The sequence below is a fragment of the Cuculus canorus genome, chromosome 10 (assembly GCF_017976375.1).
Source record: "Cuculus canorus isolate bCucCan1 chromosome 10, bCucCan1.pri, whole genome shotgun sequence".
Lineage (NCBI taxonomy): Eukaryota > Metazoa > Chordata > Aves > Cuculiformes > Cuculidae > Cuculus > Cuculus canorus.
This window is the reverse complement of record NC_071410.1, coordinates 10447341-10465686: the sequence shown is the minus strand read 5'-3', so window position 1 is coordinate 10465686 and position 18346 is coordinate 10447341. Positions and strand designations below refer to the sequence as shown.

The 18346-nt window shown below is 45.7% G+C and overlaps 1 protein-coding gene across 1 annotated transcript; it reads left to right on the top strand.

Moving 5' to 3' along the window:
• Positions 1-3500: 3500 nt before the first annotated feature.
• Positions 3501-16270, top strand: PRPS1 (phosphoribosyl pyrophosphate synthetase 1). The gene is made up of 8 exons (XM_054075632.1): positions 3501-3584; positions 4149-4358; positions 6869-7052; positions 7393-7491; positions 9275-9399; positions 11158-11331; positions 12003-12162; positions 14212-16270. The coding sequence occupies exons 1-8, from the start codon at positions 3577-3579 to the stop codon at positions 14302-14304; spliced, it is 1053 nt and encodes a 350-aa protein (XP_053931607.1). The 5' UTR covers positions 3501-3576; the 3' UTR covers positions 14305-16270.
• Positions 16271-18346: the final 2076 nt, after the last annotated feature.

Here is an 18346-nt window from a genome sequence, read left to right as displayed (position 1 = left end):
TGATTGGAAGTAGATAATTCAATTTATTATATTTTGCTTTCAGAATGAAGCAAGCCAACTGGAATTATGTGCTTTAGTTCTGAAAAAGAGTGTCCACACAAGAGTTGAGCTACTCCAATGTTCTTCCACATCCAAACTTCTCTTAGGCTGTGATTCTTTTCCCCAGCGTCCTTTGACAGACAACCTGACTGGCAGGCCAATGTTTCTCCCACACAGTCTCTCCCTTCATCCCCTGTAGGCCAAGAACCAGATAAACATCTCCCTCTTCAAGGCTGGTTCTTCTTGTCCCTTCTCTTCAGTTGATGGCAATGCAAGCTGCTAATAGCCAAGCTACAGCTGAGGAGCCTCAAGAGCAAGCTTTTTGGCTTTGTTTAGCTAAGACTTTGATGTGTTAAGAGCCTCTCCTAAATGAAATCTCTGAGATTATCCTGTTGTAAGAGCTTTGCTAGAGATAGTGATAAAGAGTTAAGGTAGGTGGACTTTAGTCCTCATAACCAGAGTGCTAACATACAAAGACATGCTGGTAGCTGAAACATGGAAGGGTAGCACGGACTTTTCTTAGATGGCTCTTGTGGCCATTTAACCCTGCTGTGAGCCGCGCAAGGCAGCAAGAAGATGCAAGGCCAGAAAGACTATGAGTGGCCACAGCACCCAGCCCCTGGCTCTTTTTTCCTTGAATGAGAAGAAGGTGGCATCCACCAACAGCTTTGAAAGATCTTCCCTCCTGGGGGCAGCTTCCATCAGCTCAGCAGGGCTCCAGAAAGCATGCTTGCCCTCTCGCTCAGAAAGGCAAAATAACTATTTGATTTTACACAGGAAAAGGTTGTCAGTCCCTGGTTTACAGTTGATTTAAGGACCTAATTTCAGGTTTTGTCAGATCTTTCACTCCTGCAAATTCCATCTCCTTGATCTCAGGAAGAAGTTGATAGACATGCTAACTCAAAAGTCCCGTGCAGGGGGCATGGAAGCCCATGGAGGAAGCCAATAAAATTGCTAGATTTTTTCAGGTGTCCTCCAGATAAAAGGACAGGATTGGGAATGGTTACAGCCACGTGAATTTTGTGCAAGAATATGGCTGCTAGAAATTTGGGAGGTATCCACAAATTCTATCACCTGAAACACCAGGCTGCCAACTGACAATGAAGTTTGCTTCTGTGTTATTATCTTAAGATGAGCAACATTTAGCAACAAATTAGAAGGGAACGGCTGTATTCTTCCTTTCCTATCCCTAGGATTTACGTGTGTCATAGCATTTCACACGCTGCTACAGTTACACCAAAAAAAAATCAAGATTACCATATATTGATATTCTAATTCCTATCAGTGCTGCGTACGGGAATTAATATGTTTTAATCCAGATGAATTTCAAATGTAGTTACACTGTACAAAGGGTTATACAAAACCTCCTCAAAGTATGATTTTGTAATCATTAATTTGCTGGCCTTTGAGGACAGTGACAGCAGCATTTTGGGGCAAGATAGCCGCAAGATGAAATAAAAAAATGTGGCCAGCCTCTGCAAATTTTGGACTATTTCTTCTGGCTGAATTCTCAAGGACTCAAAGCAAGAACTTATTGATGCCAAATTAATTGCAGAAGTTTGTTATCTATGAGACAGTCAAGTAAAATGAGTAGGAATTACACAACTGCATGCAAATTCTGAAGAAGCTGTTTGTGGCTTATTTTGTATATTTTAAAACCTTTAAACAATGCTCATCCTTGCAAAAGCTAAATTAATCTACAGAATGTAATCACATAAAGGCTGAAAGTTCACAGGAGACTAATTGCAGAATTAAGTACAAAGCCTTGATTATAAATGTAAAAAAACTCTCAGAAATTAAATTAAACGGCCTGTTATAATAGTACCCACATGGATTTTAACAATGATCAAGTAAACAGAAAAAAACCCTCTGTACTTGTAATTCAGAATATCTACCACAATTATGACTCTTTAATCTCAAAACGTGGCCAACGGCTATTTCCAACAGAAAAGTAAATAGCAAAAAGTATTGCTGCAATTTCTGAGAACAAGTGTGAAAGATGTTGATTACAGCTATCATTGTATTTTTCTCATGGAGTTTATGGTGAGACCAGTCGCAGTAGCTATATATCCAAGAAGCCAATGCCTCTTCACACATAAAACCCGCTACCGTTTTTCCCTAGGATGAGTGGAAATGGCCTTGAGTTGCACCAGAGGAGGTTATATTGGATATTGGGAATTTTTTTTTTTTTACTGAAAGAGTGGTGAAGCACTGGCATAGGCTGCCAGTGAAGTGGTGGAGTCGCCATCCCTGGAGGTGCTCAAAAAACATGTAGCTGGGCACTTCAGGACAAAGTTTAGTAGGCATGATGGTGGGCTGGTGGTTGGACTGGATGATCTTGGAGATCTTTTCCAACCTTAATGACTCTATGATTTTACTTTTGCAACAGGATCAATTTGTAAGTCAGCCAAAGGAAAAGAGACTGAGCACAGCATACTTGAAGGAAAGGGCAAAGAAAATCAACCATTGGGTTTTCGTGGGACTGGAAGTTTGCAAGACAAAAAAAAGCAAAAGGTTTATCTTCAAGTGAAGAAGATAAGCTCTATCCTTTGATAATTAAGAACTGGCTCCAACTTGATAATGTGAACCTATGGCCTCAGTCGAGAGCAGACACCAATGACCAGGGGTCACAGGGCTCCTCTTTCCCTGCTGTCCCACCCCCTGCACACCCATGCCCACCCCATCCCTGGAAGTGTTCAGGGACAGGCTGGATGGGTCTCCAGAAGCCTGGTCTGTGGAAGGTATGCATACTCATGGTAGGGGGGTGTAACTGGATGGGCTTTAAAGGTCCCTTCCAACCCAAACCATTATATGATTCTATGATCCCATTTGTGCTCGAAAAGCTGAGCTCTCCTGATAGAAGTAGTTACTTCTACAAAAAGTGGAGTAGTTTCATTTAAGCTAAAGCAGTTTAGTTTCATCTGAGCAATGATGTTCTTTGAAAGTTAGACAGCATGTCCCTCTTGACAGAGAGTTTTCTTTCCAAGTGTTTCTCCAGACACCGCTCATGTTTGGAGCTGATAGTGCCTTGTGCTCAGTGTGATCCGAGCTGAGCAGGTGTCTCCCCTGCAATCCCCTCTGTCTGCAGTCTCTCCCCATCCCAAACGCAAGGTCAGGCAGAGCTGGAGCCAAAGCTCCGAATTAGCAAGAGTTTGGACTGTTGTGATGTTCATAATAACATTAAACTTAGGAAAGTCATAGAATGTGCATAAGATTTCTGGGAAAATATATCCATATACATGCGAGTGGGGAATCCATTCTGTGCCAGCTCTGGTCTGGCTGCACACAGCGACAGAGATCACTGCCTCGTGTCGCCCAGGCTGCTTGCTTTCCAGAACTCCAAACGGAGTCGCAGAGAGTTCATTTGCCGGTATTTTCGGTGTCACTCCCAAGGAGATCCCACTCGCTGCGGGTGCTCGGGCAGGGGGGGCAGCGGGGGGGGGGGAAGGCCGGCCCGCCCAACGCCACGAGCGGCGCAGCAGCGGGACACGGGCCCGCGGCCCGGCCAGCGCCCCGGTGCCGGTGGAGAAAGGCGCCATGCTGAGGTAACGCCCGTTGCGTTGGGGTTGGGAGGAACGCGGCCTCAGCGCCCCGCGCGGGGAAAGGGAACGTTTTTCTCGCCCCTGAGGGAGAGGGAGGCCATCATGGCCGCTGGAGGATTGGGGGGGGGCGAGGGGGAAGGAAGGAGAGCTGCCAATCACGTGACCGTGTCTGTTTTCCCCGAGGTCACGTGCGACAGGGCCGGCCCTATCCTGACCAATCGCAGGCCAGGTAGCCGGAAGGTGGCCAATCGCAGCGCCGCTCCCGCCCTACGTCCCGCCCCCTACAGGGGATAGCCCCGCCCGCGTACCAGGGGCCGTTGTTTCAGAGGTGGGCAGGGCAGCGGGGGAGCCCGCCGGGCCACGCCCACCGCCCTTTGGCGCCATTGGCTGGCGCGCAGGCTCCGCCCTGCCCCCTCCGGCAGCGCGGCCAATAGAAGGCGCGCGGGGGGCGGGGCCGCGGGAGCGGGGGGAGCATAAAGGGAGCGCGCGGCGGGCGGGAAAGGGCAAGATGGCGGAGTAGGTGCACGTCGGCGTGGCCTTCGCTCACTGTGCCGCGTCCCCGCGCAGGAGGCGGCCGTGTCTCCGTGCGGCAGCCGGTGCCGTCGCGAGGCAGAGCGCGGAGGAGGAGGAGGGCGCCGCTGCCGCAGCCGCCGTCATGCCCAACATTAAGATCTTCAGCGGCAGCTCGCACCAGGACCTGTCCCAGAAGATCGCCGACCGCCTCGGCCTGGAGCTGGGCAAGGTGGTCACGAAGAAGTTCAGCAACCAGGAGACATGGTGAGGCGGGGGCGGGGACGCACTACAGCTCCCGGCAGGACGCGGGGCGCCGCAGCGGCCGGGTGAATGCAGAGCCCGCGCGGGGGCTGCTGGGAGTTGTAGTCGAGGGCGGGAGATAGGGGCGCGGGGCCTTAGGGACGTGAGGGCTGATGGGAATTGTAGTCCAGCGCTGGGGAGGGGGCACGGGGGAGCCTTGTCTTGCGCGGGGGCTGCTGGGAGTTGTAGTCTGGAGTAGGAGTAGGGGATCCGTGGGCTGCTGGGACTTGTAGTCCGAGGCGCGAGGTCTCGGGCGGGCCCGGCCCGGGGGGGAGCGCGTCTCGATGGAGGCTCCGCTCGGGGACCTCAGCCGAGAGCGATGGGCTCCCCCCCGGGCCGGAGACCCCTGCGGGCAGCCCCCGGGCATGGCCGAGTCTCTTGTGGTGACCTTTCAGACCCCCGTGTCCAGCCCCGCTCTGTGGGGCTCGGGGCTGCCACGCGTGGGGGACGGGGTTTGTGTCACCCGGGCGCTCTGACAGGTTGGAGGGGCTGCGTTCGCCGGCTGAACCGTGTTCCCATCACCCCAAAAGCTGGGAGGTGATGGGAATGTGCTGACTGGCCTCTTGCACGCGTAGTCGAGGCTGTAATGACTGGAGGCTGATGTAGCTGATGTCTTTAAACTGCTCTGGAGAGCATTAAAGGTATTGATAATACCTTTTAATATTGATTCAGGAAAGATCAGAGGCTGATGCCACTATGTGGCCCATGATGTAGCTGCAGTCATGCAGTCTCTTTTCTCTCCAAGCTCTGAGTCCTAAAATTTGTCTTGTTTTCTGTCTCTGTGCTGTGTAAGACTTGCTGCCATCCCAGCTGAAGAATCTAAAAGATAGGAGAGCCTAAAAATTTTTCAGAGCTTCTACAGCTTTGTTTAGAGAAGCACACTAAGCGTGTTTTCACCACACAGTGTCATATGAAGAACCTTGGGTGATTGCTTCAGCCTATTCCTTTCTTCTATAGACGGTGATTTCTTTTTTTAAGGAGAATCCAGGATGTACATGTGGTGTAGAATGCTGTGTTTCTGTTGCATGAGTATCCATTGCAATCGGAAACTTCAGAGGCAGTGCAGAGGGTTGTAGAGGACAGTCGTCAAAATTCTGTTTGATTTACAGCTGTTGCCATTGCACAGTTTCCATTGCTCTTTAACTGCTCTTATCCATCCAGTTGGCTAGCGAGCAGGTCCTTACGTCAGCAGGTAACGTGACTTCAACCTAATAGACATCTTATTTGCCCTAATAAACTGATAGCAGATTCTTCCCAGAAAAAGATTGTTCTAACAGAATAGTTCAGTGATACCTTTTGTGCAATAAATACCTTGATTCAGCTTACTGTTAGGCTGTTTTTAAACGCAATTGGAGATGGCACTCATGCTAACTGCTGTAAATTCAGACACTTACCTAGTGGAAAGTTCTCCTGCTGGCTGAAATTCTTCATGAGACATTAATGCTCGCTGTAAGTCAGTGTGCAGTAAGATGACAGCAGCTTGCTGAGCTACAAGACTAAAAATATGTTGTGGTCATCAGAAACACAAAGAGGGGAGGAAGATCAGAGAATGAAGTATTAAAATTTGAAATCTACCCTAAAGTGTCTTGTAAATGAAGCCATTAGGAGTGGGTTGGGTGATTGTGTCTGAATTTCGATGTGGCAGCAGTAGGTGAGCACTTCCAGTGCAAGAGGAAAAACTGTGGAAGAGCTTTGTCTCACCAGACTGACTTCTGGTTACCTCCAAATCTGTGGCTGGCTTCTCCAAACTGAAATGCTGCAAGTACTTAGTAATTAATTCATTCCTACAAAAGGCCTAATGCAATGTTGTGCTGTAAGAAACCTCAAACTAGTGCTTTCGTTCCAACTCTGCGTTTGGTGCAGGTGTCTTGATATGCGCGCTGAAGCTGGCAATTTGCTGCTGGCAAACAGGACCTTTGGCTTGTGTTCAGTCCCTTCATCAGCAGGGATTAGTGTGCATTACATAGAGGAGGAAATTAACCCCAAAAGCCTTTCCAAAGTGAAATGCTGGAGGGCTTCTCTGTTCAAGCCAGTGAATAGCTGTTATCATTCTAAATCTAACAATCTGCTGCAGTAGAGCTTCTGGTAGAATTTTGGCTCTGCTTTCCTTGATGGCTGGCTATTATCCTTGCCTCCTTTGTACGCTGCTGCTTTTAGCTGAGGTAGTTGTACTTCTGATGCAGGGAACAAGGTCTCTTCTGGGGTGTTTACATGGTTAGCTTGTGTTGAGACCGAAAGTACAGGCTGAGTGCTTTTAGCCTTCGTGACTGAACCATTAAATTCGACCAGTGAGCAATGTAAAATAATCACTGAGCAAATAAGCAACAGTGATTCTACTCAACACCCTTTATTACAGGACACTGTTACCCATGGAACCTTGGGAATGTAATCCCTTGGTTGCTCTGCAGTGTGTTTTAATGGCTGTGCTTTAACTTGCATTTGGATGCAACTCTCCTTTTCGCATCTGTTCCCAGTGTTGAAATAGGTGAGAGTGTACGCGGGGAGGATGTCTACATTGTGCAGAGTGGCTGTGGTGAAATAAATGACAATCTGATGGAGCTCCTTATCATGATAAATGCCTGTAAGATTGCCTCAGCCAGCAGAGTCACAGCTGTCATTCCCTGCTTCCCTTATGCTCGGCAGGACAAAAAGGACAAGGTAAGTGATGTGACGTGGTAAAGGTTTCTCCTGGGAAGATGAATGCACACCTTGAAAGTCTTGACAGCTGAAGAGGGAACAGATGAAGTTGAATGCATGAGGAGGAGATAAAATTTAGTTTCTTCAAGACTCGGGGCACTGGACTGTAAATTAATCTTTTCGTAAAGATCTAGTTCTTCTTGAAAATACACCAAGCTGTAATCATCAGTTGATGAAAAGATGCGATGCTGATAAGTGCTCTTCTTAGTAACTGCTTGTGAATCATTGCCTAGAAGTAGAAGACTGACATCTTGATGAAGGTGTTGAACTTGTCTTAAATCCTGTTTTTTCGCTATATTAGAGTCGAGCACCCATCTCTGCCAAGCTGGTTGCAAACATGCTGTCTGTGGCAGGTGCGGATCATATAATCACCATGGACCTGCACGCGTCTCAGATCCAGGTAGGAGATAAAATCAGGGAAGTACTTACCTTCCAGTGTCAGCCTCTTCACTGCTTTGCAAGCTTTTCAGCGATCTACTTTTTTTAGATGCAGTGATGATCGGGACTTGCAGATGAGGGACTAGAAGGGACTTGTAGAATCAGTCAGAGGATGGGGAGATGGGTAACAGGTTCATCTTTAAATGAAGTTATAGCTATTCTTGACCAGACTAAACATAATGAGTCCTGCATAAATGAGTGCTAGTATAGTAAAAGATGCCATGCAACATTATTGCCACACAGTTACAGGGTAATCTTAACTGGTCTTTTGAGGAATTTGAGATGGAGAATGATTTTATCTAGAGTGTTAAATATTGAGTAGAGCTTCCTGATATTTACTGACCTGTCAGGGAGAAATGGCTGCTGTCTGACACAGTGGCAGATAATACTGCTGCCCTGAAGATAGCTGCCTCCACGTGTACCAGCACAGCTGCTTGTGGGGGTTCAGTTGACCATGACAGTAATCTGATACCTTATTTTGAAAAGATGGGCAATCCCACTTTTTTCCATTCAGTGCCATCCTTACTCATAAGTTGGCTTTGGTTCTCTCCCAGGCTGCTGGTGAATTGAAAGCTATTCATAGGGTTTGCTGGCTTAGTGAACAGAATAGTCTCACTGAGCAGCTGAAATTTTTACCGGAGCTGAGTAAGAAAAGTGGCAAGAGCGTGTGTCAGGGAGACCAAGCTGTTTAAATTATCAGTTTTGTCTCTTTTCTGCCTTGAGCGAGTGCTCTGAGACCAAGCAGCCAACTCAGTGGAACTCAGAGGTGTGAGGCAGAGGGGATGGTATCTATTGTGTTGCTGCCAACACTTTGAATCCAGAAGGGTAAGATGTCTGCTGCCTGGTGAGGTAGGTGGGCTGGCTGTCATTTTAACAGTTGAAAATGCGGCCATTTACACTTTAGCATAGTTTCTTCCAGTATAATTTGCCCAGAAATACTTTGTCTCAGTTGGAAAAAAAAAAAAAAATCTATTGGGGCACAGCTGAGAAGACTTCGGAAAGATCATGAAATAAAAGGAAAGTACAAGGGAATAGGTGCCTCTTTCCCAAGAGACTTGGAATTGTGTGACATAGGGTTGACTTTTCACCAGCACCAATGGTGAGATCCAATTGAACGTTTGGGTTTGTGTACATAAGCTTCCAGCATATTACTTATTTCAGCCTGGTTCTTATAATTGCTGGGCTGCTGAGCACGGAAGACCCCTGTATCTTGAAGCATTCCTGTAGAATAGCTGCCTATTACTCCCTGTCCAGGATTAACTTCTGGTTTTTAGTGACCTTTGAGGTTTACCTGGAGGAGTCTGCTGCACAAAGTTGTGGAACCAGCTGCATTAGTTTAAAAACAAATGCTACTTGAGCCTTTTCTGCATGTTCCTGTAGAGGTAGACAGTGCAGGTAATGAGCTTTAAAGAACAACTTTGTGAGCAGGCAGCTAGCCGCTCTGAAAATGAGCGTGTTTGATGCTGTTTTTCTGTGCCCCCTTAGGATAGAACTAGGTCTGTCTTGTGCAGGTGTCAGAGGTAAAATGTTAATTATGCTGCTAAACTATTTCTGGCTCTGCAGACTTCTTAGATTACTGTTGTGTGTATCCCAAAGGCTACTGCCCTTGTATTAAGAGAAGTAGAAAGGAAAGCAGAAGGCTGTGGAAAGGTGGTGGGTGTACGCCTGATCATATAGAAGGCTTCTTCAACTGTTTTTTGGAATGTGACCTTCAGCTGCATCTGTTCCTGTTATCTTTCTTGCAGGGTTTTTTTGATATCCCTGTTGATAACTTATATGCTGAGCCTGCTGTACTGAAATGGATCAAAGAGAATATTGCAGAGTGGAAGAACTGCACCATTGTTTCACCAGATGCTGGTGGAGCCAAGAGGTAAGTTGTCAGACATCTGGCTGGAGGTGCTGCTTTTACATCTACTTCAATTCCTGAGAGTGCTTGTGACCTTCTTCTTAAGACACATGTTCCCTCTGCCATCCTGCCTTCTATAAGGCAGTCTGTGACAGATAGTGAAGAGTGGCCAGATATTCTTCCAAGGGAGTGTTTAGAAGGTTTCTTGGGCTACCTGGAGAATTAAATAGCTTCTAGAATCACAGCTGCATAGGTAGGAACTGGGCGATTTCTACATGCCTCGGACTAAACCAATTTCTTGTAGAAGGGTAATTATGCAGGTTGAAGGATAGACTTATGTAGCTCATACCCCTGTGCCAAGACAAGGCCGCTGGTACTGGTGAATGATATGTTTTTATCCAGACTTTCTTTGCAGTAGTTAGCTTAGTCTATTGAGCCATTTTCTTTCTTTATTACTCTTGATTTGAATATCTATCTGCGACTTCAGTCTGCTGCTACTCTTCCTTTTCCCTGAGAGCAAGGAAGATAGATGGTTCCTTTCCAAAAAGCAGCAGCATATGTTATAGCACATTTCTGCTTTGGTCATGTGACGATTTCCCATCTTTCTGCAGATAAGCATGCCAGTCTGTGGGCAGTTCAGAATGTTCTCTGATACTTATTAGGAGAAACCAGGCTACTCCTTGATGCTTCTGTGTAAGGGCTACATGTGAACAGCAAAGGGACGTAGATGTATTCTTTAATCCATGACTTGTCACAGCAAAATGTTGGTGCATGCTGACCCGATTCACTTACTTTAGTGTTCTAAGCTATCTGTTACAAATAGCTAAGAGATACTACTGCAGTAGGTTGCCATGTATCTTCCTGTAGCTTTGTTGTGGCCCATGTACTGGACGAGACCTTTGTATATTCATCTGCTTCCGTAGCTTGTTGCGTAATGCAGTATATGAAACGGCAAGTCAGGCAGCTGTGATCTGAATCCTGAAAAAAACTCTTCAAAAGCCACTTAAACTGAAATGCGTTGAATTAGCTGGTGCAGTGTTTTATGGAGATGCTGCAGAACTAAATACTTCAGTAAACAGTGTAGTTAAACAATCTTGTGTAGAACTCCCTTGCTGAGCCTGATCCACTGAAACTAGGAGTCTACTCAAGTGTCAAGTTTTAGGGGCATGTGTACTTGTTCCTTCTCACTCTTAATGCTTTAAAACCATTTACTATTCAGCAGCATTAATTTATAAAGTTTAGGTCTCTCTAGTAAGGTTGCTCTTTGGTTGCTTGAATCAAAGTAAATGTGAGGTGGTGGACTTCTATTTCTTGGATGTGTACTCGTCACTGTCCTTGTGCCAGCACTTGTCTGCATGACAATTGAATGCTTATGTGAATGCAGGTAGATCCCTGTCATAGCACAACTTAAGACTTTCTAATGTAGTGTTACGAAGATGACAATTTCCTAAGCTTTCTGATCACTTTAGGTTTGCCAGACTTGCTGGTTAAGGTTTGTTTTGAGCTTTAAATGCAAATTAATTTGCAGTGGTCGAGATGAAAGACTGTTTTATCGTGATCTTGTTGCTTTCATTGGGAGAGATTGGATCAGAGAGAGCAGGTTTAACTGCTTGAAGGGAAACTAAGGTGGCAGAGTGTCTTCTACTAATTGCTTGAGAGCAGTAACAGATGTGGTGACAGCTTCTCCTACTGCAGTGGCAGTTTGTGCTTGATAGTTTTAAGAGATTCAATTGAAGCTGTTGTGTGATGTTAAGTGCTGTTTGGAAACTGTTCTCTCTTCAGAGTGACCTCCATTGCAGATCGATTGAATGTAGACTTTGCCCTCATTCACAAGGAGCGCAAGAAGGCCAATGAAGTGGATCGCATGGTGCTGGTGGGTGACGTGAAAGACAGAGTGGCCATTCTGGTAGATGATATGGCAGACACATGCGGTACCATCTGCCATGCTGCAGACAAGTGAGTAGGGCTGACTGATTCTTCCCTAAACCAGAAACCTGTTGTTAGTGAATGCTATGTCATGAGTTTGTCAGATTATTTGCGTGTCAGGTTTCTTTCACAAAGTAATATACAGTTTATTGATTATCTATCTCACGTCATATAAAATGAGTAAAAAGCATACTTAAGGTTCTGAGTGGCAATAGCTAGAAGACCATAGTGGGCTTTTTTATTTGAAAAACACTTGTGTTGAAAGTGTGCCTTCCACTAGGCCATCACTGACTGTGCTGGGTAGAGCCAAGTGCTGTCCAGTCTGTAAACTTAAAAGTCATGTATCTGAATTACTATTAGAAGTAAGCTTTTCAAGCCTTCTACACTAGAAACACCAGCATCTGCAACACCTGGTATTAATATCTGTTACCTTGTGTTGGCAGAAACCTTGTCCAGATGTCTCAGGGCTAAGAACAATATTTTTTTCAATATGTACTTTGCTTGCCATGGATTTTGTGGTACTTGTTTAAATTGTTTTCTTCTCCTGAATCAGTAGTGGACTGGATGGGGAAATCAAAGGTATCTGGTCGCCTAAGCATGTGGTAGTGTTTCCTTTCATGCTTAGCTTATGCTCTGCACTAGTGTCAGTTTAACACTTGCTAAGAATTTCTCATCCTTCTCCTTTCCCCACCATCTCGTAGGCTTGTGTCAGCTGGAGCCACCAAAGTTTATGCCATCTTAACTCATGGGATCTTTTCTGGGCCGGCAATTTCTCGGATCAACAATGCCTGTTTTGAGGCAGTTGTAGTCACAAACACAATACCCCAGGAGGACAAGATGAAGCAGTGCCCTAAAATCCAGGTGTGTGCCCACTTTCTCCTCTGTTGGTAGCACTGGTCCGTCCCCCTGCTGGTCAGGGAAAAACCCTATAATACTGTCTAATGCTTACAGCAGTTCCATTGATACTGGAATCGGTGGCAGTGTTGACTAGTCGTCTTGTTCCTATTGCTGAGGGATAGCAGACCTGTTACACTGATAAAATGCAGCTTCTAATCCATCTCATCTTAAACAGTTCATTCAATTAATTTTTTTCCAGGGCTTGTTTTACCCAGATCAGATCACTGATCTAATGGGCCCATCATGTAAGCAAGCATCTGTATCTGTATCCTTGCCAGCAGTGACATGCTGATGATGTGTAATACTGAAGCAGAAGGGAATAGTCTCTTGTGAAGCTAGTAATGTCAGCTTCAGCGTTGTATTTATCTGTCACCTAATACCCAGTCCTTAAAGCAAAGCAGGTCTGTTCTAGGGAAAGTGAGTGCTTTGTGTGTGGTCATAACAGCAGTGCAGGTGAGCTGGAGTGTGGTCTGGTCCCACAGACATGCCTTGCTGATTTGACCAAGGACTGTTGACACAGCTCCAAACTACAGTGTTCAGATACTTGCCAAAGATAAACAAAACAGCTTTACCATCCATATGAAAGCTGAAAGCTAAAAGCTAGTCCCTTGATGTTTATTCTGTCTTGGGTTTTCCATTTGAGGAAAGCGCTGCGGCATTTTTTTTTTCCCAGCCTCAGGCTGACTTTCCTGGAAGAAAAAAAATAGGCTGTACAACCTGAGCTAGGCAGACCTTGGGGATTTCCTGCGTTAATGGACAGCTAGTTGCAGCTTTAACTGAGCATTCGGGCATAATAGGTCCATCAGAAGTTTCAGGTACCGCTGTAGCATACACACAGCCACAGATGTCCTAAATACTATCTTCACAGCAGAGGCAAGTAGAAGACAGGCATTTGGAGAAGTTCTGGAAGGGGAATGGCACTACTAAGACTCAGCTGGTGCTGCAAATATAGCAGGTTCTCCAGCAGTGGGGTGCTGGTGAAAAGGAAGCTCAACTGGTTGAAGCTGCAGTGAATTTTAAGCTGCTTTTAGAAGCAAGTTATAAGCTGACTGCAGACTGCTGTTGCAGTTGCTGTTGGGTTGCGTATTGTCAACACTAACTTATGGATTATGTACTTGAAGCTGAGCACATCTGAAAGATGTCTGATGCTTCTACTTCTTCCCAAGCTCCACACTGCAGTTAGCGTAGGCAGGTGGTAATCAGTGTGTAAATAGCTGTAGCCAAAGACTGCAGTGGAGTAGTGTTTCAGGCTCTCACTTAATGCCTTGCTTTTACGCTACTATCTGATGATCTGTGTTGAGAAATACAGGACTAAAGGATTTGTAGTAAGTGTCATGCTCTTTCTGCTCTGCAGCTCTTCAGTTTCTTTCCTTCCTTAGGATGCGAACTATCTGGAAGAAATAAAATTAAAATGGATTAAATATGGATTTCATGTAGTTTCTTTAATGCACTGTGAACATGTGCTTCTTGCTGAGACTAAATATTATCAAAATGCTTTAGCCGCTGGAGTTTGGAGTGAGAGTTGTGTTAAAGTGGTTTTCACTTCTGTGAGCCGAGTACCCCAGCAGGTGGAGCCAGCACCGTATCTGGGAGCTGAGCTGCCGCAGGAGCTTCATCTGTCTTAGACTGCTGGCAGTGATGGTAAAGCCTTCTGACTCAAGGGAAGCGATCTGATCTTGGTTTAGACTCCCCTACTCTCTCTGCAACCTACACAAAGGGAATAAGCTAGTCCTAAGGTAAAGAGACTGAGTTTAGGGAGTCTTAGCAAAGAAAGGTGACACTGTCGTCCTGACAAAGATGAACAGTGACATCAAATCTTCTAGCGTTGTATGTAGAGTATCTTCAGAGTTGTGTAATTAAATCCCAGTCCTGCATGGCAGTAATTTGTCTGCATCTGGCATGTTATAAATTTGAGTAATGAATTTATTCTTAAGTTCTTCCTAACTTACCAGCTCTTCTTCCAGGCTTGATGTCTTTTCCTAGTGACACTGATGCATCTTTCTTCTCCTCCAGGTGATTGACATCTCAATGATCCTTGCAGAGGCCATCAGGAGGACTCATAATGGGGAATCTGTCTCCTACCTATTCAGCCATGTCCCTTTATAACAACAGATGTCAGCTGCTTCTTGTATGGCTTTTTTTTTTAAAACCAAAAGTTGTTCAGCTTGTAAAGTTTGGTAGAAGACTGTTTGTTCCAGTGCAGTTCTCCACAGCTTCTCCTGCTTAAGTCAAGCTTGCTGTCTCTGATCCCAACACTGGGAGGCTGGGGTGGGGGAAGCTCATCTCTGTAAACACTCCCAACTCCACCAGCAGCCCCATGTGTTGGGGCTCCCCAGTAGCATTGACTCAATTCTGCAGATCTGTGGAGAGCAGGACTGACACATGGCTAATTGCTACAATTGGTTTGGGGTTGGGGGAGGGAGAGGGTTTGCCTGTGGGCAGGGTTAGATGATCTGGCACGCACACCCTAAATCGTTTGGAAAGTAGAGCTCCCTAAGACATGTTGATCTGGATCTACGGCAAGAGCCCAAGAGACTGCTGTCTGTCTTACCATTCTATACCTGACAAGGCCTTGAAGAGTGATGGGGAAGGCTTGTATCTTGGCCAAGCTTGGCCTTAGGTGAAGTCCTGGGTGACATCTGGGATGTGGTTCTGCTACAGCTTCCTCCCATGAAAGGAGATCAGCGTAGCTTGCAAACTTAAATTCATCTTAATTATTGAGGGAATTACATGCCCTTTAGCATGTGACACAGCAAAGTGAAAGTGAGAGCATAGTCTGAAGTACTGTCTTGCTGTGTTAACTTAATGGTGAAGGTACATCCTGGACAAGCTTTCCTCTCCCTCTTATGTAGAGGATTGGTGGTGGCTGTGCGCTTTAGTTTCTAGTGTAAGCTAAATCCAGTTCCTCAATTTGACAGCTTACTTTTAGCCTTGCTAGTGGTTAGAGGACTGCTGTCCTGTACTATGGCTGTACCTTGACCTGCTGTGCAAATCCTTGATCCTTTTTTACCAGTACACTAGTAAACTGAGCCTCTTTGCCCTCTAGTAGCTTGGTTGTTGCATCTAGCAAGTGCCTGCTGAGACGCTGAGGTGGCCTAATACACAACAGATTTGTGTCCAGCTGTCTTAGCCTCTTGTTGCCTGCAATCCTGTTGTCCTGTAAGTTACTGACACATTCTGATTGCTTGTCCTGGTCACTTTGCTTTGCCTTGGAAGCGTTGCCCCTTGCAAAAGATCTTAACCAAGGAGCATAGGCGGTTACAGGACTAAAATGTGAAGAAGCCCTCGGAGTGGGTCTGATGGTGCTAATGAATGCTTATGGTAGTGGGTTGAAGAGGCTGGTGATACATAGTACTGGGAAAACTGTAGATCTAACACCAATCTGACAGGCAGGGAAGTGCCTGGAAGAAAAATACCAAAATCAGAGCTGGCTGAGGCTTCCAGATCTTTGAATATCATCTGAAACTTGAATACTTAGTAACTGTGCCGGACAATCGTAAAGTAAACTGTTAAGTCTCTCCTGGATTCTTATGGGGTTCTAGACCAAGCTGTTTTATGTTCTCGTTTTTAAAAACACTCCTTTTATATTGTTTTTGAGCTGGAGGGAAAGGAAAAAGGGAAAAGAAGGAACTTGTAATTACTTGCTATAGTAACCAGCATGGCTTTGAGAGGCATGGGGCTGGGGTATAAGTGATGCTAATGAAAAAATGCGGTTAAGATCTAGGGAAGTACTACTTTAGTTGTGCCTTTTACGGAAAACTTCTCTCCCTTCCAAGAGCTCCTGTCCTGTGGCAACATTAACAATTCTATTGCAGTGTAGGGTTTTTCTTTTTGTATAAAAATTGATGTTTGTCTGGAAACTGTGTCTCTTGCTTCTTTGCTTTGCATCCTGCACTGAGCTCTACCGAGAGTCTGATTCCTGCCTCCTGTGTTGGAGCCCCTGCTGCCACACTGCCAGTGCCCTGAGAGCCAAGAGCCAGGACATCAGAGCAGCGGTGTGAGGATTTTCAGCAGCATTTGTGTTTAAACTTAAGTCCTGATGAAGGAATTAAACTTTTATTTAAAAACCATGGCCTCTGCCTATAAATGCTTGTAAAAAAAAAAACCATACAAAAATAATGTGTCTTCTGGGTTGGGTCATCATGGAGTAATGTTATTGGAAAGGGACCTTGAAAGGTCATCTGGTTTAACCTCTTGCAGTGGGGCTGATGGAGATTCAGCTTGGCTGTGCTCACATTGTATGTAAGGAAAAGCTTGGCAACAAGCTACTTCTCTTAGTGGGTAGTGACTTTTGTCTGTATCTGATTTCCTAGGCTTAATTATTAGAGGTGGCAGTACAGTTTCTCTTGTGCACTTCTTTTATGTAGCTGGGCAGATCCGTTCACACGATGTTCAGGCAGGGGAAAACCTGAGTAGTTTAGCTAAGTACAAATAAAGAATTGCACAAATCTAATGATCAAAGGCAGCAGGATTATGTCCTGAGAAGCATTTGTTCTGACTAAACCATGAACCTTCCTCATTGTGTGGCGTAGACTGGGAAAGTGTAAGGGAAGTCAGAAGGATGAGATGACAGGTCTAAAGAAAGGTCTTTGGCCTTACAGTAGGCTTCTACACCTGGATTGAATGTTGTTTCAGGAAACACGACTGTGGCCTCATGTAGACTCCTGCTGAGGATCACTACTGTGATTTGTCTGTTAAAACATATTTCAGCAGTGGTTGATAAGTGATTTGTATATTTTTTTTTTTTCCTTCTAATAATAGCAGGGAGGGTGTAGCAGGCTTCACCTTCCTTAGAAGTAACAGAACGTCAGCTTTACAGCCAAAAGTCTGTACAGAGGTGATCACTGCTATTGGTACATATATGCTGTTTTCTTAGTTTCTTTAATAAAAGGTGGGCATTGGCACGGGCTTAAAATGTCCTATGACAGCACTGCGGCTCCTAAAAGGATGGGTGATACACAGGGTATGAGAACTATCCCAAGGAGGTAAAGCTCTTCTGTTCTGGAAGCCTCCTTCACATCAGAGGGACTGGATGCTTTCGTGAAGTTCCTTAAAGTTTCTTAATTTATCAAGAAATAATACTTTCTAATTACTAAACTATCATGTTAAAATTAAAGCACTCTTTTCCCAGGATGGTCATGGATGTAGTACTAGGCAGCTGTGGGAAGGGTATCCCTTCACTGCAGCATGGGCTGGGAGGAAACCAGCCCATAAGGTGTGAGTGGCAGAGAGTGGAATTCCCCCACATTTGGGAGTGATGCAAGGATGCTCATCCATGAACCTGGGCAAGTTCAGTTTCAGCAACATCAGCCATACTGCAAAGCATTTGTGTGAGCTTGAGCTGCCTGCAGTAGTGGAGGCCATTCTCCAATCTGTCCTGGAGAGCTGCTGGAGGGAGTACGGAGCATGCAGGGTGCTCTGGTGGTGAATTGTGTGGTGTCTTCTCAGACGCTCTTAGCTGGTGAGGGAACACCATAGAAAACATTACTTCCCAGGGGAAAATGAATTGAGTCATTTGTGCTTTGGTAGTTGAGGTGCTACAGGAGCAGGACAGACTTACAGCAGCTCACTGTGCCACAGACAGCCAGAGTGTGGCTGCAGGTGTGTAGATGCTAATACCGATGCCAGTAGCCGCCCGCTGTAAAATCAGCAGAGGGAACACATCAATCAATAAGCCCTGCACCTTAGCCTGGGTGCCTGAAACTGAAGTACGAGGTGGGGATGCCTTAAGCCACGGTAAATCTGGGCTTGCTGGTTTTGCCTTGCAGGCAGTGGGACTTACCTGCTTTTTGAAGCAAGATAAGACACATCTCAAATTGCTCTCACCAGCAGCTCCCTCCTTCTGCTTCTCCCTCTGCCTTACTTCTAGTCTACAGATGACTTAATCTGCTCCAGTCAGTATTTGTGATGTAAAGAAAGCAGCAGCATCTCTTGCTGCTGTTGGGCAAGGAGAAAGTAGTAAGGGTTAACAGAAAGCCCTTCCCTAAACTGCAAGGGGCAGCGAAAAATCCATGGAACGAACTGAAGGAGCCCTGGTGTAAGACATGGCAGCCTGAGAGCTGGCTGCCTTCCCGGGGCTCTCTGCTCCTGCCCTGGTGGAAGGACATGAAGTGGCAGGAGGGTTGGTTAAAAATGAGCTGGAAACTAT